At 39.7% G+C, this 20976-nt stretch overlaps 2 protein-coding genes and 1 pseudogene across 3 annotated transcripts; all 3 read right to left on the bottom strand.

The window, feature by feature from the left end:
- Positions 1-1832: 1832 nt before the first annotated feature.
- LOC137712282 (trehalase-like) lies at positions 1833-12173 on the bottom strand (annotated as a pseudogene). The gene is made up of 10 exons (XR_015955645.1): positions 10829-12173; positions 8524-9109; positions 3823-3942; positions 3319-3434; positions 3139-3239; positions 2899-3006; positions 2730-2802; positions 2475-2642; positions 2217-2393; positions 1833-1985 (listed from the first exon to the last, which is right to left on the bottom strand). The product of XR_015955645.1 is annotated as a trehalase-like (transcript).
- A 131-nt stretch (positions 12174-12304) lies between these two features.
- LOC148691176 (uncharacterized) lies at positions 12305-12808 on the bottom strand. The gene has a single exon (XM_088684848.1). It carries the CDS (start codon positions 12755-12757, stop codon positions 12518-12520), a length of 240 nt encoding a protein of 79 aa, XP_088540974.1. The 5' UTR covers positions 12758-12808; the 3' UTR covers positions 12305-12517.
- Positions 12809-18644: 5836 nt separating this feature from the next.
- On the bottom strand, positions 18645-19777 carry LOC148691177 (uncharacterized). Its single transcript, XM_088683930.1, has 2 exons — positions 18841-19777; positions 18645-18778 (listed from the first exon to the last, which is right to left on the bottom strand). The coding sequence occupies exons 1-2, from the start codon at positions 19775-19777 to the stop codon at positions 18645-18647; spliced, it is 1071 nt and encodes a 356-aa protein (XP_088540056.1).
- Between the last annotated feature and the right edge of the window lie 1199 nt (positions 19778-20976).

Here is a 20976-nt window from a genome sequence, read left to right on the forward strand (position 1 = left end):
TAAATCAGTAGTAAGCTTGGTTAGTAAATTCGGGAAATCGACGTAGGTGCGTAAATTTGCTGACAAATATTTCCGTTTTGTATATTTCTCAATTATAGGGAAAATACATTGGCAAGAGAAAAATTATAAAAAAAGAATCCACATTTAAAAAAATCAGGCGTATTGTATTTGTCACATTTATATTACTCTTGTTAATGCACATATTTTTCACATACGTTTCAATGATACAAATCTTATAGGAAAAAAATGGGAGCTTTATACATAGAAACAAAAACTTTCACCATATTTCAAGGAACTCCACTAGTTTTTAAACATGTCAATAAGAGACAAAAACATAAAAACAACTAAAGTTCAGACCAAAAACACGGAAATAATGTTTTAAAATACCAATTATACCCCTAAGGCTTTAGGACTGTTAGTAGAACCTAGCCCCCACAACTCCGACAAAATTAATTCAACTCATCCTTGACCATGACCATTTTTGCAGAATCAGATCAACCCCCGTGATCGACCATTTTTGCAAAATCAGTTGAACCCATCCTCGATCATTTCTACAGAATCAGTTCAGTCAGTCCATGACCATTTTTGCATAATCAGTTTAACCTGTCATCAATCATTTTTGCAAAATCAATTCAACCTGTCCTTGACCAATTTGCAGAATTAGTTCAACCTCCTTGACCATTTTTGTAGAATCAGTTCAACCCATCTTCAACTATTTTTGCAGAATAAGTTCAATTAGTCATTGATCACTACTTTTGCATAATCAGCTCAACCCATCTTCAACTATTTTTGCATAATCAGTTCAAACCCGTCTTCGACCATTTTTTGCAAAATCAGTTCAATCAGTCCTCAACCTTTTTTGCAGAATCAGTTCAACTTGTCCTCGATCATTTTTGTAGAATCAAGGAGAAGTAAAGAGAAAAGGGGAAGAAGATAAACCTAAAACATTCAATATTTTCATTCATAATTGTCAAATGAGTGGGAAGATACCTAAACACATAGAAGTTCAGTAACTACAACCCAAAATAATCAATTCAACAAACACTATTTGTACATTTGCTGCCAACAACTCAGTTAAGTGAATTCTATCCCTAATTAAGAAGCCACACATGAACCACATATCATGCATTGCTTGATCAGATGCAGTCATGTGATGGATGAGAGAGGCCATGAAATCGAAGGGGGCGTCCATTGTGACTTCACTCTATCTCATAGCTATTTCATCAAATTTATTTACCAACAGAGTCTACAAAAGACATGAACTCGACATAAGCATGAAAGCCGCCTCTTCTAAAAATTGATATAGAACAATTGGAGAAGCAAAGCAAATAGTACCAGGCTTAAATGAACTTACTTTTTTGATGATGATATAAATACAACAAGTGTTTTACATCAAATTGGAGGTATTATTACACACTTCATCTGCGCACACAATCTCAATCCACCGAGTATAATATGCATAATTGAATTTCGCATAAGCATATCTAATCAAACATCTTTCACAAAATTTCAGCTATAAAAGAAAAAACTTTGGAAATTAAAAAAAGGGGCACTTGATTCCGAGCCAATTTTTGCAGAATAGGGACGTCCAACGAATCTGTACATTCATTGTAAACCCACTAAGAATGATCAGTTCTTATGCCAATTTTTTAAAATTTAATTTTAATGCTGGGTTTTCCTAGAAACCACCCATGCTTATCATCAACAAGGCATCACGTAGGATCATCTTCAAAATCCAATGGAATAAGACCCTCAAATTTTCAAAATTATAACTCAATGACTTGAATACGTCAGCCGTCAGGTCCATTTTTTTGGTGTAAGGAAAGAAATGCTCACGAAGGGGGAGAAGCTGCAAATTGGCTTCTAAGTTCATGAAGGTTGAAGGGAAAAAGCGTTGAAGGTTGAAGAGAGCCAGGAGATGTGAGCCAATGACGGACTGAAAACGAATACCGGAACTGCGGAGAAGGTATGAACGGCCAGAAACTCTACGCCACATCATCACCATTAATGAGGTGTAGTCTAGCAGAAACAGTGGTGGCGGAGGAAGAGAAGGGAGCAAAAGAGATAAAAGGCTTTACCAGTTTAAAGGGTATTTTAACTTACACTTTAGTGAATAAAAAACCAATAATGTCATTTTTGACATGTATTAACTCGTCTCTTCTTGAAATGTTTAAAAAGTGTTGTCTCAATATAAAATGAAGTATTAGAAGTATCACAATTTCTTTCAGTGACGGATAGTGGAATATTGTCATGTTTAGGGTTAAGAATTTTGGGTTCAGCATGATGGAATTTCGGAAGCACAAGCCTAAGTAAAATGGCTCAAGCCACAAAGGAACGAAGTTTGAAGCATACACATTCTGATTCTGGTTACAACCTTCCCATCTTTGATATTCCTGAAAGCTTATCAATAAGAAGAAATTAGGACAACCACCATTATAACTGTCAGAAAATCAAAGAGTTCCACGACTGTATACCGCATTGCATGTGTTTCTGTTGAGCCAGTAATCTAGCCATTGTCCCTTCTTTGCATCCCAGAAAACAGCTTTTATGGCCTTATGCCTTGCTTTAGAAGCTTTCAGGAAGTGCTCGGACACGTTGTAGTCTCCTGTGACTTTTGCATGGACAAAGATGTCATGTTCCACCTACATTAACAGATAAAATAGATATTTTATTGTTTGCAGAACATATAATTTACAGGGGCTTCTTTTGTTAAGAGTCGAGAGACATACCCTTGGTAAGAATGCATTCAGATCAACCGGTAAAATCCATGTGGTAGCCAAAGTTGTAAAAGCCGAATGGATCCTGCAACAAGAAAACAAAATCCTCACAAGTTAAGGCATCCTAAATTTTAAAAGTTGACTCATTCCTAGAAGGATATGAATATACAAACTACATTACATCATCCATCTTGTACTAAAATCCCATCCAGCTCGCAGTTGATGCCACTTCCCGGTAAAATTGCTATTTCTCACTAGCGTTCGAGATATTGGAAGCCAATTCCTTGTCCTGATAGGCGTAAGATTTTAAAATGGGATAATAGTTTCTTTTTCTTGCTCTTCTTTTTTTTTTTTTTCTTTTCCCACCACTGATATAAACAACAAAAATGTTTTTCAAATAAAGCACGTAGCGAGGGCATACAATTGTTGAAGATTCAGGCCTCGGTGTGTTCCACATTGCATAGTATCGACTCAAAGTGTGATTCTGAGATTTAGAATCCTGAACAATTACCTTATGAATACCTAAAGAACCAGAAAACCAAATTAAAACTATTTAAAACCAACTGTAGATACCTTTCATTGAAAAAGTTTCTCATGATACCTGAATTCAAAAACTCATGTTCTTTGTTGAGTGCAGGGAGGGCCTTCCGAACCAACTCCACATCGCCAGTCCACTTGTATATTTCATGAACCATTGCACTCAGAAGTGGTGGTTGGCTGCAAATTTTTAACCCATGATCAATCTTGCTGATCAACATGATAAATGGGGAATGCTCAATTGACGCAAACTTGGAATACTTCATTTTTTATATTCAGAATTTGGCATCTCAGATTAGGGAGGTGAAATTTATGTATGTTCAGCGGAGTGGCAACCTCGCTGCCCATGCAGTGGCTTCCTATGCTACCTTGCGTGGTGGTTCGTTCCTGTGGGATGCTTATGGTCCTGAATTTCTTTTTAATATTCTTGCAAAAGATGTAAACGTTTCTATTAGAATTTAATAAAATCTATCATTTGACCAAAAAAAAAAAATCTTGCTTGCAGCAGAAGTTATACGAAGTGAAAAACAATAAAGCTAGAAAAAATGAGAAGTGAATGAAGCATTACCTTCTGTTAGTGTAATAGATCCTTGCACCATTAAGGACATATCCATATTCCTCTATCATGAAAAGGAGATTGGTCAAAATATTTTTCGATGTATCATACATTTTACTTGCTAGCAAGCCCCTGCACAACAAGTATGCAATTATCCCAGCCCCATCAAACAATACTCCATCCAGTATTTGCCAAAAAGAAATAGATACTCCATCCAGTATTTGCCAAAAAGAAATAGATACTCCATCCATGATGGCACTAAATCTACATGCATTGAAAAATTCGTCTTTGAAATATACTCGGAGTTTGCACTTTCGTCCCTAATTCCTATCATCATTAATGTTCCTCAAATCTAGGTACTTTTCGTCAATTCTCTCAACAACTGTTATTGTAATTGCAATACAGCTTATCCCAATAAAAGACCCTGCAAAAGACCCAAACCCACCATGCATACAAGGCTTCATTCATTAAGGGCGAGTTTGGAATTGTTGTGCTTTTTAAAAAAAAAAAAAAAAAAAAAATTGCTTATGTTGTACTTTAAGATTAATCAGCTGTGAAATAAAGCTGATGAGCATTTGGCTAATTGAATTTTAAAAGTGTTGTGAATATAAAAAGCACCGTAAAAGCGTTTGGTAAAATTTAATGTAAAAGTGATATAATTGTATACAATAACAAATGGACATAATAGTAGGAGTGGGGGTGGTTGCAGTGGAGGTGTGGTGGTGATGCTAATAGTGGGATGTGTTGGTTGGGGTGGAGAGGTAACAATGGTGGTAGGGCGATGATAGCACTAATAGTGGCGGTTGTGGTTGTAGTGGTAGTGGTGACGATGGCGGCAATGATGGTCGTAGTGGTAGTTATGGTTGTGGTAGCAGTCATGACGGTTGTGGTAATGATGGATGGTTGTGGTGGCGGCAATGGCGATGGTGGTAACAATGGTGGCAGTGGTGGTAGTGGTGGTGCCAGCAATGGTGGCGGTGGAGGTAATAATGGTGGTGACAATAGTAGCGTTTACTTTTTTATCTAAAGTATAAAATGTGTGTGGAAAGCTAAATAATGTCACTTAAAATTTTTTAATGAAGGTATACAACAATTGAAAATATTTAGGGTGAACTGCCAATTTAATCCTTGAATTATCATCTCAATGAAAATTAGATCCCTAAACTATTTTTTCAGAAAAATCAATCCTTGAATTATAAAAATCTGCCAATTACATCCCTAATATTATATTCGAAGCTAGTATATTCAATTTTCCATCAATTTAATCACGTTACTTGCATGTGATACACATTGGAGTGTAGATTGGTAGTTTTTCATAAAGAATAGTGTATGGATCCTTTGGAGGATAAATTGGTAGTTTTTCATAAATAAAAAAAATAGTGTAAGTTAACTTTTGAGGTAAATTAGACATTAAATTTGCAACCTATATGAAATGTTAAGGGCTTATAGACGGGAAAATGATGGTATTACACTCTAAAGTGTGTCAATTGACTTAAGTTGACGAAAAATTGAATAAAATAGCTTTGAATATAATAGTAGGAATGAAAATAGCAATTTTTAATGAAATTAGGGACTTATTACCAAAAAAAAAAAAATTCAGGGGCTAAATTGGCACTTCACCCAAATATTTATTAAATACCCAACTCTGCTTTTTATTAAAACAGCTTTTAAAAGCAACCTACATGTTGCTTTTGAAAGTTGTTGTCTGAGCTCGTTGTTTTTAAAATAAGTAAGATATTTTACTTTTACCAAACACTTTTTTACTGCTTAACTTTAAAGTAAAACAGTTTTAGTCAGGAAAAAAAAAAAAAAAGGCAATACAAACATAGGCTAAATCAAGTGATGATTTTAAAGCTAATTATATATACAGCTATGAGATTTAGGGTCATTTTCAAGAGGGCATCAAATCCTTGATTGTAAACAGTTGAAGCCACTTTAGCTCAAACTGCATGGTCTTTGTCAACCGCCTTTGTGGTTGGGAGAAAAAAAAATTAGTCCGATCAAGATTTAAAAGTCGGCCCCGCATTTAAGTGTGAGAGATTTTTTAATGTGTGCAAAACACGGAATGAAACATCACATATCATATACAATTAGAAGAATACTTGAAAATTTGACGAAAAATTAACGAAAAATTGAATAAAATAGCTTTGAATATAATAGTAAGGATGAAAATAACAATTTTTTATGAATTTAGAGACTTATTTTACCGAAAAAATAATTCAATGACCTAATTTTCAATGAGGTGATAATTCAGGAACTAAAGTGACACTTCATCCAAATATTTATTAAATACCCAACTCTGCTTTTTATTAAAGCAGCTTTTAAAATAAACAGAATATTTTACTTGTACCAAATATTTTTTTACTGCTTAACTTTAAAATGAAGCAGTTTTAGTGAAAAAAAAAAAAAAAAAAAAAAAAAAAGCAATACCAAACAGAGGCTAAATCAAGTGATGATTTTAAAGCTAATTATATATACAGCTATGAGATTTAGGGTCATTTTCAAGAGGGCATCAAATCCTTGATTGTAAACAGTTGAAGCCACATTAGCTCAAACTGCATGGTCTTTGTTAGGGGTGGTTCGGTATGGGATACCATACCGAAACTAGTATCCCGAATCCCAAATCGAAATTTTTCGGGACGGGAATTTGAAGACCAATCCCAAACCAAATTTTCGGGAATCCCAAATTTCGTGAATCCCGAAATATTTTCGGGATTTTGGGACAAATCGGGAATCCCAAATTGAAATATGAAATTATGAATTGTTCTTCAAATATATAATTCAAGAACACATTCATGAACTAGGAATTTCATTTCATTCACACTACCATTTAATTGAACACTGACATGCTTGACTCTTTTTATCATAGTCAAAATTCAAATTAATTAAACTCTTTTTGCAATCTGTTGAGAGACAAAAGAATTAAGCCTTCTGAAATCATCAGCCATGGCAGCAACAATAATAAAATCCACATGAATATCAAACAGAACATGAAAAATATGCAAGATGTAGGGCATTCTAGGTTGCTGAGCATGAATTAGAAACTACTAGCATCAATTATAAAAGAATAATATATATATATGTATAAATATATATATATATATATAATAATTAATATTATATATTTTCGGTTTGGTATGGGATTCCCGAAATATCGAGAAGCCAATTCCGAATCCCATACCGAAATTTTGGGATTGGTTCGGGATAGCATCCCGAAAATTTCGGGAATTTCGGTTTGGGAAATTTTTGGTTTGGGATCGGGATTTTTTCGGTTCGGTTCGGGATTTTCGGGAATTTTTTCCACCCCTTGTCTTTGTCAACTGCCTATGTGGTTGGGAGAAAAAAAAAATAGTCTGATCAAGTTTTAAGATTTTTCAATGTGTGCGGAACACGAGACGAAACATCACATATCATATACAATTAGAAGAACATTTGAAAAAAAAAACAAAAAAAAAAAAAAAAAAAACATTCCTCCAATTATATAATAATAATATGTAGTGTTACATCCCTTATTTCAGGTACACTGAAAGATCTCTCGTAGACAGTTAATGAAATACCTAAATAGTTTGAGCTAGTGTGACGTAAATTGTTACCGATTTAAATTTTTATACCTTAAGGTAGTAATTCCAAACTTCAAATGTGTCTTCCGTAATTAGCTCTTAATTTTATCTCTCTCGTGTAGATGAAAAGATGAAAAATAAAGGTAAATTCATTTTTATATTATTTTCATTCTAACAAGGAGTCTTACGCAAGAAAATCGATTGCATTTTTGGCTCAAGTACTAAATAGGATGAAGATTAACGCCACCTTCGAAAATCTGGAACTAGGATGAAGATTTTCAAATAGCAGAAATAATGCAACACATGGACAGCCATGCGACATGCACTGTCAACCAACTATATTAATTAGTAAAGCCCGTTTTAGGTTGTGTATAAAAGTGCTTTTGATCATAAGTACATTGGTCAAAAGTGTTTTTACTAGGAACGTGTTAAAGTTTTCATAAATAAAACTCAATCGCTCCTTGAAAATGTACTTTTCAAAAAATGTTTCTACGACTCATAAATGGTTTTAAGATTTTCCTTGCCAAACATTTGTCAAAAACAGTTTTAATTGACATAAGCGTTTTTAGCTACTTAAAAAGAAGCTCCATGCATGCCGTAAATAGTACATGACCAAGCTAGAATAAAATAAATGATAGAGAGATTAAATTTTGTAAATTAAATAACGTGCGAGTTGATGAGTGGATTATGAGTAATGCTAAATAGATCAAAATTTACAAACTCAATAATGTGATTGTAGATGATTAGATTATTAATTAAATGTTGATTAACGTATTTGCTTCTTATTGTTGATACCTCATTTAGTTTAAAAAATTTAATCTCCCAAGCATTACTCGTGGATTATTACTTAAACGTTGATAAACGTGCTAGTTTCTTATTGAAAAGACATCATTTATTTTGTAAATTTAATTTACAAATTTAGCCTCCGTATTATTCATAAAAGATAGGTAGCATGATTGCTCCTATCTGAGCCTTATCAAGATCCGTGCACAATGATTCAAAGAACATTATCAATCCAACTTTGCTTCCTCAAAAGTTGAAAAAAGAAGACGTAGCACTGTGTTATCAGTGTTTTGGCCACAACTGTTAAAGTTTTAAGTTTTCAATCCAAAAAAAACCAAAAAAAGGAGAGAGATTAACACTAATGACTTGCCTAATCACCCAGTAAGAATCCCAGTAATAAACCTCCCTAAACCTTGAACCAGGAATCACAAACTGCTCAGGCAGAGGAAGCACAGAGTGTGCAACTTGTGGACCCCACCAGAGACCTTCCCGCTCAAGTTCTTCCAAAGGGAATGCACCTCCAGAGCCCAAACCCTCACTTCCGGGTGCTTCACCATCGGCAGGAACCCCTCCGATCCGGCCCCGGAACGAACTCCTCCGGCTCTGCAACCACCACATCCTCCCCTGCACCCTCGAAGTATTCATCCACATACTCCTTCAAATCTTTGGCCGACACGGACCCACCTGCTGACCGTGGCAGCCGATCAAAAGCCTTCTGAGTCGCCGGCAATTCGAGCTTCAGCGACAAATCGACGTAGTTTTTCGGGTCGAATTTTTTTTTCCGAAGGTGGTTAGGGCGGTTTCTTGGAGTTTCTCGAGGAAGGCGACCAACTGGGTGGTGGGGTTTAGGGGACCGGAATCTGAAACGCAGGGAGTGTGTGCTTTATTAACAGTCATGGTCGAGGCTTTGGTCACTGTTGTGGTCGTAGTACATTAATGGGAACCAGAGTCAAAACCTAAACGACCCAAAGTCATGGTAAATAATAAATTTTAATCATCTTTCGAAACCTTCATTCATATATTCAGCGGTCATTCACATTGTTTTTATAATATTTTAAAAGTTTTAAAATTCCAAAATTGTGAGAATAAAAATTAAAAAAGATTGTGTGAATAACATCTCCATCAAGCAATTTTTTAATATTCATCAAAAGATCATTTCTATAAAAAAAGATTATTCAAATCAGATCGTTTATGTATCAAAATGTATAAAACAAAGCGATTATAAACACCAACTAACATATACATGATTTATAAATACCAACTAATATATACATGATTTGATATATTTGAATTACTATTAAACGGTGGTTAATGTAAATATTTTTCTTACACGATAAAGATACGTTCTTTGCAAAAGATGAAATATGATGTCCTTTGAAATAGCGTAAGGCTGACCGCCGACCATCGGGATTAGGGCAATCATGTGAAACCACCACCAATCCGCCCTTTTACATTGATTTATCTCTTCTTCTTTTTATTATTTATTTTTCTTTATTTTGGCATTTTCCCAACTTCTAGTTACCGACCGATGAGAATAGCGAGCAAGATGCAACCTCCAAAGAACCCCCAAAAGAGAGAGACATTGTTTTCTTTTGAGTTTTTTACTCATGAAATCCATTTAGAAAGGCACCCCATCGATTTTCCTTACATACGACGTGTCGTCCAATTTTCATTGCCAATTCATTTTTAAAGGGAATAATAAAAGCGAGAATTAAATTATCTAAATCCTATATCATTCTTTCAGAGTAAATTATATATTTGTTGAAAAAACAAGAAAAATAAAGTAAGAGAAGAAGAAAAAGAGAAAATTTAGGGGACAGAAAAAGACAAAAGGAAAGGGTGTGTGGGTGGCTGCTGGTTAAGCACCTCCCTCTGATGTCCCTTTGAAATGAGGCATACAGACAGCAGAATATGGCACGGTCCGCTCGGCCCAGGCGAAATCGACCATGAGCCTATTTACAGAGTTCTCACCCGGTTCAGGACCGGTTTGATTGGTTTTTTACTTTAAAACATTAAAACCGAAACCGACCAAACCGGGTTTGGTTTGCAAGGTTTCCTTGGAATTTTAACCCAGTCCAAAAGCAGACTGACGAGATAAAAAAAAAAAATTCCAATGGTTTACAAAGGAAACTTCAAACTCGGTCTGATTATGGTTGTGAACAATATATATCAATTCATAACCTCCTTCACAAGACCACTAAATCATCCCAGAAAAATAATTTTTCAATCGCATAAAAAAAAGGACCTACGTGTAATAGATTCACCACTACGATGCACGATGCATTCCCGTCCGTGGAAGACCACTAAAACTTGTTGGTTCTCTAGGCCTCACTATAACCGCAGTGCATTTACTCAAAGATTCGTAACGCTGAGTCATGACACACAATCTAACCCCCCACCCTGATCGAAAAAGTGGTTTCAACTTTGAAAGGATCCATGGTTGGTCAAAAGGACGTACAATCTTCACTTATGAGGCTGAAAGATGTCATAAGGACACCTCACCAACCCAATTATCTAGCAGTCCCAAAAATAATTAACTTCACGAACTAAATCCCCCCACCCATCCAAAAAATTTCCCAAAAAGGGTGGTCCATGGTCCTTTTTTTTTTGCAAGCAATAAATCCTGGAAGCGGAGAGGGCAGTAAAAATAATGGAAGGTTTAGCAGACAACCAACCTGGAAATCTGGATTTTGGACCAGGCGGCAGCAGAAGACCAGGCTTCCGGAGCAGAAAAGCAGCACCTCCCTAGGTTGACTGGAGGACTGAAGCTGAAACGTCAGCCAATAGTAACTCACACAAGAGAAAAGATTCCTCTCCTTTTCCCCCCTTCCTTATAACCTGAGTGCACACGGCACAAAGGGGTTATACAGAATTGGGAGGAAATCCAGTAGCAGTGAGAGAAGTAGGGTTCATGGAGAAGTCTGCTTCTTCCCTGGAAAAGCAAACTAAAGCTCAGGCGCCCAAGAGAACGTTGAAGGAGAAGAGAGCAAGGTTGTACATTATCAAAAGGTGTGTGTTGATGCTAGTATGTTGGAAGGAACATGCAGACTAAAAGTTTCACCATCCATTTTTTACTTGGTATTTTTGTTCCAGTGTTTGCAGTAGTTGATTAGAAATGTTTGTTTTGTGTGTGTGTGTGTGTGTATGTGTGTGCAAGAGAGAAAGAGAGAGAGAGATGTGAAGATGAAACATCAAATTGTAAAGATAAAGTTGTAATGCTTGTACTATTGATTATTTCAAGTGACTATAAATAGTTTCTTCAAATTTTGAGACAGCAGTATCTTTGCAGAGGAACATTGAGGCTATAACATGCACCATCCTGCACATTCAAGACACAGACATGAAAACATATAGAAACAGTATACGTCAACATCGCAGATAAAAGTTCCAGAGAAGTTTCATTACAAGGTGTGATAGGGGAGTGATAGATGAAATTTGAAGCCAGATATGGAAACACACTCCCAAAGACAATTAGAAGCAATCAATTCTCAAGTATTTCCAAGTTACTTCTACCATCTAAGTTATCTAACATTACCCCAATAGGAATTAAAGGGTTGAGATCAAGAAAGGCAACATAAAATCCAGGGTCTTAAGCTCCAATTTCTATATAAATATGTGGAAACTCTTTCACTCGTACAGCTCCGGTTACCAGCACAATCAATGACAAATAAGAACACGTCAGTGTTCAAATCGAACAAGTGATCAACCTCTGAACAAAACCAACAGTAGCGTCTTATAGATTAACATCCGGAAGAGAGGGGGACCGCGTCCGATTTCGCCAATATGATATATTCTCCATGCTACCCTGAATGTGTAGTTTATTAAGCATGCCTTCCTTAATGTGTAATATATTGAGGATGCAACCCTAAATACTGAACATGCTTCCCTGAATGCATAACTTATCAAGCACATTCTGAAAAATTTGTATCCAACAAGGAGATAATCAAAGCAATAAAACCATAATTGTAAATCAGCTTGATTAAAACGTCGAATCCGACCAATTGACGATTAGGGTCAGACATAAATCCCTAATTTGCTACCTAATGCCAAAGATTCAATCTTTCAGTTTCTACAACTTTATGCATGATTCAACCAACGGAATTACAATGCCAGTAAAACAAAGCATCAATTAATCATCTCAAGATACCGGATTAAAGAAAAAACAAGTTTATTAATCAACAATATGCTCGACTGCAATCCGCATTATACAGCTCATACATTCCCCATTCACATTCATTAGGCATTGAGACGCCCGCATGAAATTCAGAACAGCAAGCTGGTTTCGATGAACCCTAATTACAATACAAACGAAGATCTAGTGTGAGAATACCGCAGATAGAAAGAGAGAGGGAGAGAGGGAGAGATCAGACGGGGAGACTAGCGACGTCGTTTGAAGGTTCGTTGTTGTTGTAATTGGTGAGGGTGAGAGGGCGGTCCTTGGCCTCGTCCTCGTCCTCGTCCTCGTCATCGGGGTCGGTAGTGGAGAGATTGACGCAAGAGAAGCGCTCGAGGGAGGAGAAGAAGGCGGTGCACACGGCGGCGCTGAGCCAGCTCGCCACCTGGTCAAGCTTCTCCCGGGATATGATACTGCTCTCGTTTTCCATTGCTTTTGTTCACCTTTTTTTTCTCAAAAATTGAAAATTTGGGATTGACAGGTTTGACTCTATGTACGGTTGGGACGCGGTTTAATTTGAAGTGGGCTATAAAGAGTGTAAGGCCCAATATAATCTGAAATTTAATTGTTCCCATATCCTGATAAAACACGTAATTAAATAGAGAAAAAGTCGTCCACACGCGAGTGAGTAGTTTTTAATTGTCGTCAATCCAATGCAATAATGACATGTTTACAAATCGAAGGTCCTTTGGTGGAAATTGGTTGGATTGAGGAGGAGAAAGAATTTTAGCCTGCATGAATGTGTCCGTTTGGGTTGGGGAGGTGAAGTTGTAAGAGTTATTTTTAGAATGAGAAGAAAATGAGGGTGGTTTCGGCACAAAATTTCTTTAACAATAATTTAAGTGAGTGTGATATTTATATATACGAATAAGGCAGCATGAGTTTGATACTGATAATACTAATACTACACTAGTGCGAGTTCAATAATTGTCAAACATACTTTACAACTTACTAGTTTATAAGTATCATGCTCATAAGTTTAATATATTGAACTTATATGAGTTTAATATATTAATCTCACGAGTTCTGACACACCCGACCGAGATCAGGGCGTGCTGGCCATCACACGGAGGTGACGTAGCCATGTGCACGTGCGGAAGCTAATAAAATAGTCATATAAAAAGTACGAATAATTAAAAACTAGCATACAAAGTATTAAAAACAAGTGCTAGCGTAAGTGAGACACAAATTCAGAGCAAGTCTACAGCAGTCCAAAGAAAAGATACGACAATAGTACACCCGAAGGTGGTCCTACAATGGTGAGTGTCTGTCAGAAATGCCGGAAAAGCCCTATGGGAAACCACCGAACCTGCTAGACCACTAGAACCTGGAGGGGCGCAAAACAAAAGTGTGAGTGGGCAAAAACAAAGCTTTCGAAAACCATTTATAAGAATATTTTCTAACCCCTCGCCGTAAAACCTGTATACTTCCCAGAAAATAAATATACGCATAGTATATATGCCAATCATGCTCAAGGATATGCCATGTCAAAGCCTCATAATGAAATGCAAGTGCTCAGGTATAAATCATGATCATAACATATAATCTGGCAGCCGGAGTCACCTAACGTGACCTGTACGGCTGCATATAGAGCTCAAATCTCAAACTCAATAACTGAACCTGCCCACGAGTCGGAACCACCTAAAGTGGTCTGTACGACAGGCCTGGGTGTAATACATATATACGCTCTAGTGCTACGATCACGTGAAGGCTGGGCGAATAATCGCGGGTCACCTACGAGTCGGAACCACCTAAAGTGGTCTGTACGACAGGACTGTGCACCTAACTTGGATCCAAGCTGAGCGTGTGGTGCGGGAGGTGAACATCATGTGAAGGACTGTGCCCTACTCTGGGCGGGAGCACTAACACCGGGGGTGCATGTTATGAGCTCTCTAAGCATCTCAAACCACTACTGAATATAAACATGAATAACGCTTACCTTGCACTTACCTGTGCGTCCACAGCACCATATATGCATATAAATATGTATACGATTAATAATGCAACTAACGATGCACAACAATAATAAAATAATGCATGGCATAATAAACATTTATTCAATTTCTGGGAAAATATAGTATATAGGTATATACGGAAAACAAAAAGCCCACTCACTGGTAAGTGGAAGAGTCGTAGCCCCCCTGCCTCGAGTGACCATGCTCGTCCTCGGGATACGTATCACCTATATGCGAAATAACTATAAAAACGTTAATTTTAAAGCACATAACCAACTTCTCGTAATAACTTCTCATACATTGCTCAAATTGAACAAATAAATATACCAACGTGCTCTACACAACCTCAGGATCACACCCAAATTTTTAGAAAAATTTTCCACCGCCGCACGCACCCCCACGCGCCGGCCACGCGCAGGCACGTGCCTGGCACGCTGACGGCGTCAACTGACGCCGTTAGGAATATTCCGTCAGTTTTGACAGATTCCGTTAACGGCGTCAGGAATATTCCGTCAGACTTGACGGAATATTTCGTCTCCTTCTCCGGCGACATCGCCGGCGCCGGAAACTGGAAAAATTTTCAAACCGTGTTTTCTCTCACGTTTCTTAACCATTTTTCACGATTTTTAAACCAAAATGATGCCCTAGACTAGTAGAACACGTCCATACAATTTTTAAGGTCTAAAAACTACTAAATCATACCTGTCACCAAGCTTAAAATCCGGCCAACTTCAAAAACTACGATTCCGACGTCCAAATTCGTCCAACGAGTTACTCCGAGGCCCTTGGGGACTCCACCAAGCTAGCTACGAGCTTCAAAATCCCAAAAACTTACTAAAATACGTTTGCATGAATAATACTCAAATCGGACCACTTCGAATCGACGTGAAAACGTTAGAGTTCTCACCTGAAAATGACATGGTTGCACTCGCACGAGCCTCACGAGCTCGAAAATGTACTTGGTTCCTTCAATCTGTGAAGGTTTGAGTGAGTTGTGTGTGTGTCCGTACGTCTATGGGGAAAATGGGAAGGGAAAAAGAGCACGGGAGAGAGACAAGGAGAAAGACAGAGAGACAGTGTATGTGTGTGTGGCCCAACACATGCCACACCACCCAAAACCACCAAACAACATAGCGGAAACGAACTAGGGGCAAAAGGGTCATTTCACATGCACGTCTTAAATAATTTCGGGACGGGATGTCACAACCTACCCACCTTAATAGAATTTCGTCCCGAAATTCAAAATAACCAAATAATGACCCCTAGTGGTCAAAGAACAACTGAGGGTACAAATCCCTCATCCTATCTTCTGTCTCCCACGTGGCTTCTCCAACTGAATGATTCCTCCACAAAACTTTCACTAAGTTCACCGTCTTACTCCTCAGAACCTTCTCTTTCCAATCGATGATCGTCACCGGTTCCTCGTCATACGTCAAATCTGGATTAATCTCTAACGGTTGAGGAGGTATCACGTGAGACGGATCAGCAACATAATGTCGGAGCATAGACACGTGAAAAACGTTATGCACTCTAGCTAACTCCGAATGCAACTCCAACCTGTAAGCTACCTCACCAACTCGCTCCGTGACCATGTATGGTCCGATGTACCTGGGACTCAACTTCCCTTTTTTTCCAAACCGCACAACTCCTCTCCACGGTGAAAGCTTCAGAAATACCCAATCGCCAACCTCGTACACTCTGTTCGTAGCATGCCGATCTGCCAAACTCTTCTGCCTGTCCTGGGCTGCTTTCAGGTTAAACTTAATCACCTGAACATTCTGAGTAGTCTCCTCAACAATCTCTGGACCCATTAAAACTCGTTCTCCAACCTCTGACCAACACAACGGTGTGCGACAGGATCTACCATACAATGCCTTAAATGGAGCCATGCAGATACTCGAATGAAAGCTGTTGTTGTAGGCAAATTCCATCAAATCCAACCGCTGGTGCCAAGCATCGCCAAACTGTAGCACCGAAGCTCGCAACATATCCTCCAAAGTCTGAATAGTTCTCTCTGACTGTCCGTCCGTCTGTGGATGATACGATGTACTGTAAAGTAATCTCGTGCCCAAAGCTTCCTGAAAAGCCACCCAAAACTTCGATGTAAATCGTGGATCACGATCCGAAACAATACTCACAGGGACACCATGATACTTCACAATCTTCAAAATAAACAACTCCGCTAAGCGACCCAAAGAATACTTCTCCCTCATAGGAATAAAATGTGCCAACTTAGTAAGCCGATCAACGATCACCCAAATGTCGTCAAATCCATTATGTGTACGCGGAAGCTTGTACACAAAATCCATAGTGATATTTTCCCATTTCCACTCTGGAACGGGAAATGGCTGCAACAACCCAAACGGCTTCTTCCTCTCCGCTTTAACCTGCTGACAAACAGCACACCTGCTCACATATTCGGCTATCTCCTTCTTCATACCCGGCCAATAATAAAATGATTGAATGGTATGATACATTTTAGTAGCTCCTTATGAGTAAAAAGATACTGAAGACTCTTGTGATCTGTAAAGATCCTACATTTCTCTCCATAAAGATAGTGTCTCCACAACTTCAGCGCAAAGACGATAGCAGCCAACTCCAAATCATGTGTAGGGTAATTCAACTCATGGGGTTTCAACTGCCGTAAAGCATAAGCAATCACCCTACCATGCTGCATCAACACACATCCTAGACCATTCAAGGAAGCATCGCTATAAACCTCGAAATCACCACTATCGGCTGGGAGTGCCAAAACAGGTGCATGAGTGATACAATGCTTCAACTGCTGGAAACTCTGCTCGCACTTGTCATCCCACTCAAATTTAACATCCTTCCTCGTTAACCTCGTCAGTGGCAAGGCAATCACCGAAAAATCCTTAACGAATCTTCGATAATACCCCGCCAAACCAAGGAAACTTCTCACCTCGGTGACGGTTCGCGGTTGCTCCCAACTCTTTACAGCTGCAACCTTCTGAGGGTCCACCAAAATACCCTGAGCAGAAATGATGTGCCCCAAAAACACAACTTGGTCTAACCAAAACTGGCACTTGCTAAACTTAGCATACAATTGGTGTTCTCTCAACCTCTTCAACACCAAAGTAAGATGTCGAACATGCTCTGCTTTCGACTTAGAATACACCAGAATATCGTCAATGAAGACAATAACAAATCTATCCAAATATGGCTGGAACACCCGGTTCATTAAATCCATAAAAGCAGCTGGTGCATTCGTCAACCCAAATGGCATAACCAGAAACTCGTAATGACCGTAACGAGTCCTGAACACCGTCTTAGGGACATCATCCCTACTGATCTTCAGCTGATAATAACCAGACCTCAAGTCAATCTTGGAGAAAACGTAAGCACCTCGAAGCTGGTCAAACAAGTCATCAATACGTGGCAACGGATAACGGTTTTTAATCGTCACCCGATTCAATTGCTTGTAGTAGATACACAGCCTCAAAGTTCCGTCTTTCTTTCTCACAAACAATACCGGAGCGCCCCAAGGCGAAGTACTAGGCTGAATGAACCCCTTATCCACCAATTCCTGTAACTGAATCTTCAATTCCGTAACTCAGCGGGAGCCATACGATAAGGAGTCAAAGAAATAGGATTAGTACCTGGAAGCAACTCAATAGTAAACTCCATGTCTCGATCTGGTGGTAAACCAGGTAAATCCTCAGGGAAAACATCGGGAAAGTGTCTGACCACTCTCACATCCTCAACTCTGCTAGGAACGGCCTCATCTAACACCACATGAGCTAGGTACCCCTGACAACCCTTAGACAACAACCTTTTCGCTCGCAAAGCTGAAATAACGCCATGTCTCACCCCACTCTGCTCACCCACAAAAGTAACCACAGGTAGTCCAGGACGATGAAATGTAACTACTTTCCCGTAACAATCAATATTGGCACGATAGAAATGTAACCAATCCGTGCCCAAAATCACATCAAAGTCGACAATATCTAACGGGATAAGATCAGCTGACAAAACAACATCCTCTACAATCACTGGACATCCTGGGTACACACGATCTACAACACATCTCTCTCCTCTAGGCATAGCGAACTCTAAATCGTACCCTAGAGGTGTGGGGCGAGGTTGCGCCACTTGAGCAAATGTATGAGAAATCACCGAATGTGTAGCTCCACAATCAATTAAGACTCTAGTAAAATAACCAAGAATGTTTAACGTACCCATAATCAAATCCGGGTTGTTCTGAGCATCCTGCAGAGAAATATTGTGAAGACGCCCCTGGCCCTGCTGTCGTCCTCCGCGACCTCTGCTCGCCTGAACACCGTGACCCTGAGCACCACGCCCCTGACTGGCTGACCTGACTTTCTCGAAGACCCTGCACTACTAGTGGCAATCTCTCCCTGCTGGAACTGTCCTCCCTGATACCACTGAGAACCGCCTACCGGTGCTGGAGGATACAGCATATAGCCGCCAGAATATGGAGGATAACCACCCTAGGAATAGGGGTCCTGGGGATACTGATATTGTCCCGGGGCATAAGGAACAACATCACCCTGGTAGTGGTAGGCACCACCTCGACCTGCCTGACCATAACTACTCGGACCCTGAATCTGCTGGATCGGTGCAGGTGGTGACATGAAAGTCTGCTGCGGCTTCTGCTGCTGACTCTGGGGACAATTCGTAGCCCGATGTCCCATCTGCCCACACGTGAAGCAACCACTGCTGCCACGCCTACACTCGCCGAAATGCCGATTGTTACACCTGCGGCAAACTGGGGCTCTGCCTCGACCACCATCACCCTGTCTTTGGCCTCGAGCGCCTCCAGCAAACCTACCTCCTCGTCTCTGTCCAGAGGCACTGAAACCACCACTAGAAGAACTCGAACTAGCTCCACCCCTCTTGAAGTTCTGAGTCTTACGAGGCCCGAGCGACGCTTGACCTTTACCCTTGTCATCCTTCTTCTGATCACCATCTTTTTCTTCTTCCTCACTCTCGCTAGACATGTTCTCAGAATCCTCAATCCTCAGCAATATCTCGTAGAAATCCTGGTAGGTCTCACGGTGGGTAGTGGTCGCCATCGAACGCCACTTCTTCTTAGTACCTAGGCGGAAACGACGAAGCATCTCCGCCGGATTACCAGCAACGTCAGGATGGTAACGAGACAAATCAGTAAACTTGCGATAGTACTCATTAGCTGTCATCTTCCGCTGTCTCAGTTCGGTGAACTCCTGCTTCTTACGATCAATGTACTCAGGGGGCACAAATCTCCTCTTGAACAACTCCTTGAAAACATCCCAATCAGTCTTCTCGGCTGGAGTCAAACGACGAAGCTCCTGTTCCCACCAGGCTGCAGACTCCGTACCCAGAAACCATGAGGTCGTCTCGACCCACCTCTCAACAGGAAGGTTCCCCTGATTGTGCAACACACGGAAAGTCTTCTCAATGTGCTCTAACCATCGCTCTGTTCTCTCGTGACCCTCATTACCTTCAAAGTTATCCAATTTCAGATTATACATAGTCTCCAGAGGAGTCCTCTGGGGAAGGCGCAACACTGACTGAAGGGCTGTAGCAAAAAACTTCCCCCAACTGAGCAACATCGGGGAAGCTAGATTCAGAAGAGCGACATGGTTCCCGACGAGGCGGCATAATTCTGACAGAAGACACCAAAACCATTAAAATACTCACAAAAACACAAGACTGCCAAACCTAGGCTCTGATACCAAACTGACACACCCCGACCGAGATCAGGGCGTGCTGGCCATCACACGGAGGTGACGTAGCTATGTGCACGTGCGGAAGTTAATAAAATAGTCATATAAAAAGTACGAATAATTAAAAACTAGCATACAAAGTATTAAAAACAAGTGCTAGCGTAAGTGAGACACAAATTCAGAGCAAGTCTACAGCAGTCCAAAGAAAAGATACGACAATAGTACACCCGAAGGTGGTCCTACAATGGTGAGTGTCTGTCAGAAATGCCGGAAAAGCCCTCTAGGAAACCACTGAAACCTGCTAGACCACTAGAACCTGGAGGGGCGCAAAACAAAAGTATGAGTGGGCAAAAACAAAGCTTTTGAAAACCATTTATAAGAATACTTTCTAACCCCTCGCCGTAAAACCTGTATACTTCCCAGAAAATAAATATACGCATAGTATATATGCCAATCATGCTCAAGGATATGCCATGTCAAAGCCTCATAATAAAATGCAAGTGCTCAGGTATAAATCATGATCATAACATATAATCTGGCAGCCGGAGTCACCTAATGTGACTTGTACGGCTGCATATAGAGCTCAAATCTCAAACTCAATAACTGAACCTGCCCACGAGTCGAAACCACCTAAAGTGGTTTGTACGACAGGCCTGGGTGTAATACATATATACGCTCTAGTGCTACGATCACGTGAAAGCTGGGCGAATAATCGCGGGTCACCTACGAGTCGGAACCACCTAAAGTGGTCTGTACGACAGGACTGTGCACCTAACTTGGATCCAAGCTGAGCGTGTGGTGCGGGAGGTGAACATCACGTGAAGGACTGTGCCCTACTCTGGGCTGGAGCACTAACACCGGAGGTGCAGGTTATGAGCTCTCTAAGCATCTCAAACCACTACTGAATATAAACATGAATAACGCTTACCTGGCACTTACCTGTGCGTCCACAGCACCATATATGCATATAAATATGTATACGATTAATAATGCAACTAACGATG

The sequence above is a fragment of the Pyrus communis genome, chromosome 14 (assembly GCF_041283825.1).
Source record: "Pyrus communis isolate YQ-2024b chromosome 14, ASM4128382v1, whole genome shotgun sequence".
NCBI classification, from domain to species: Eukaryota; Viridiplantae; Streptophyta; class Magnoliopsida; order Rosales; family Rosaceae; genus Pyrus; species Pyrus communis.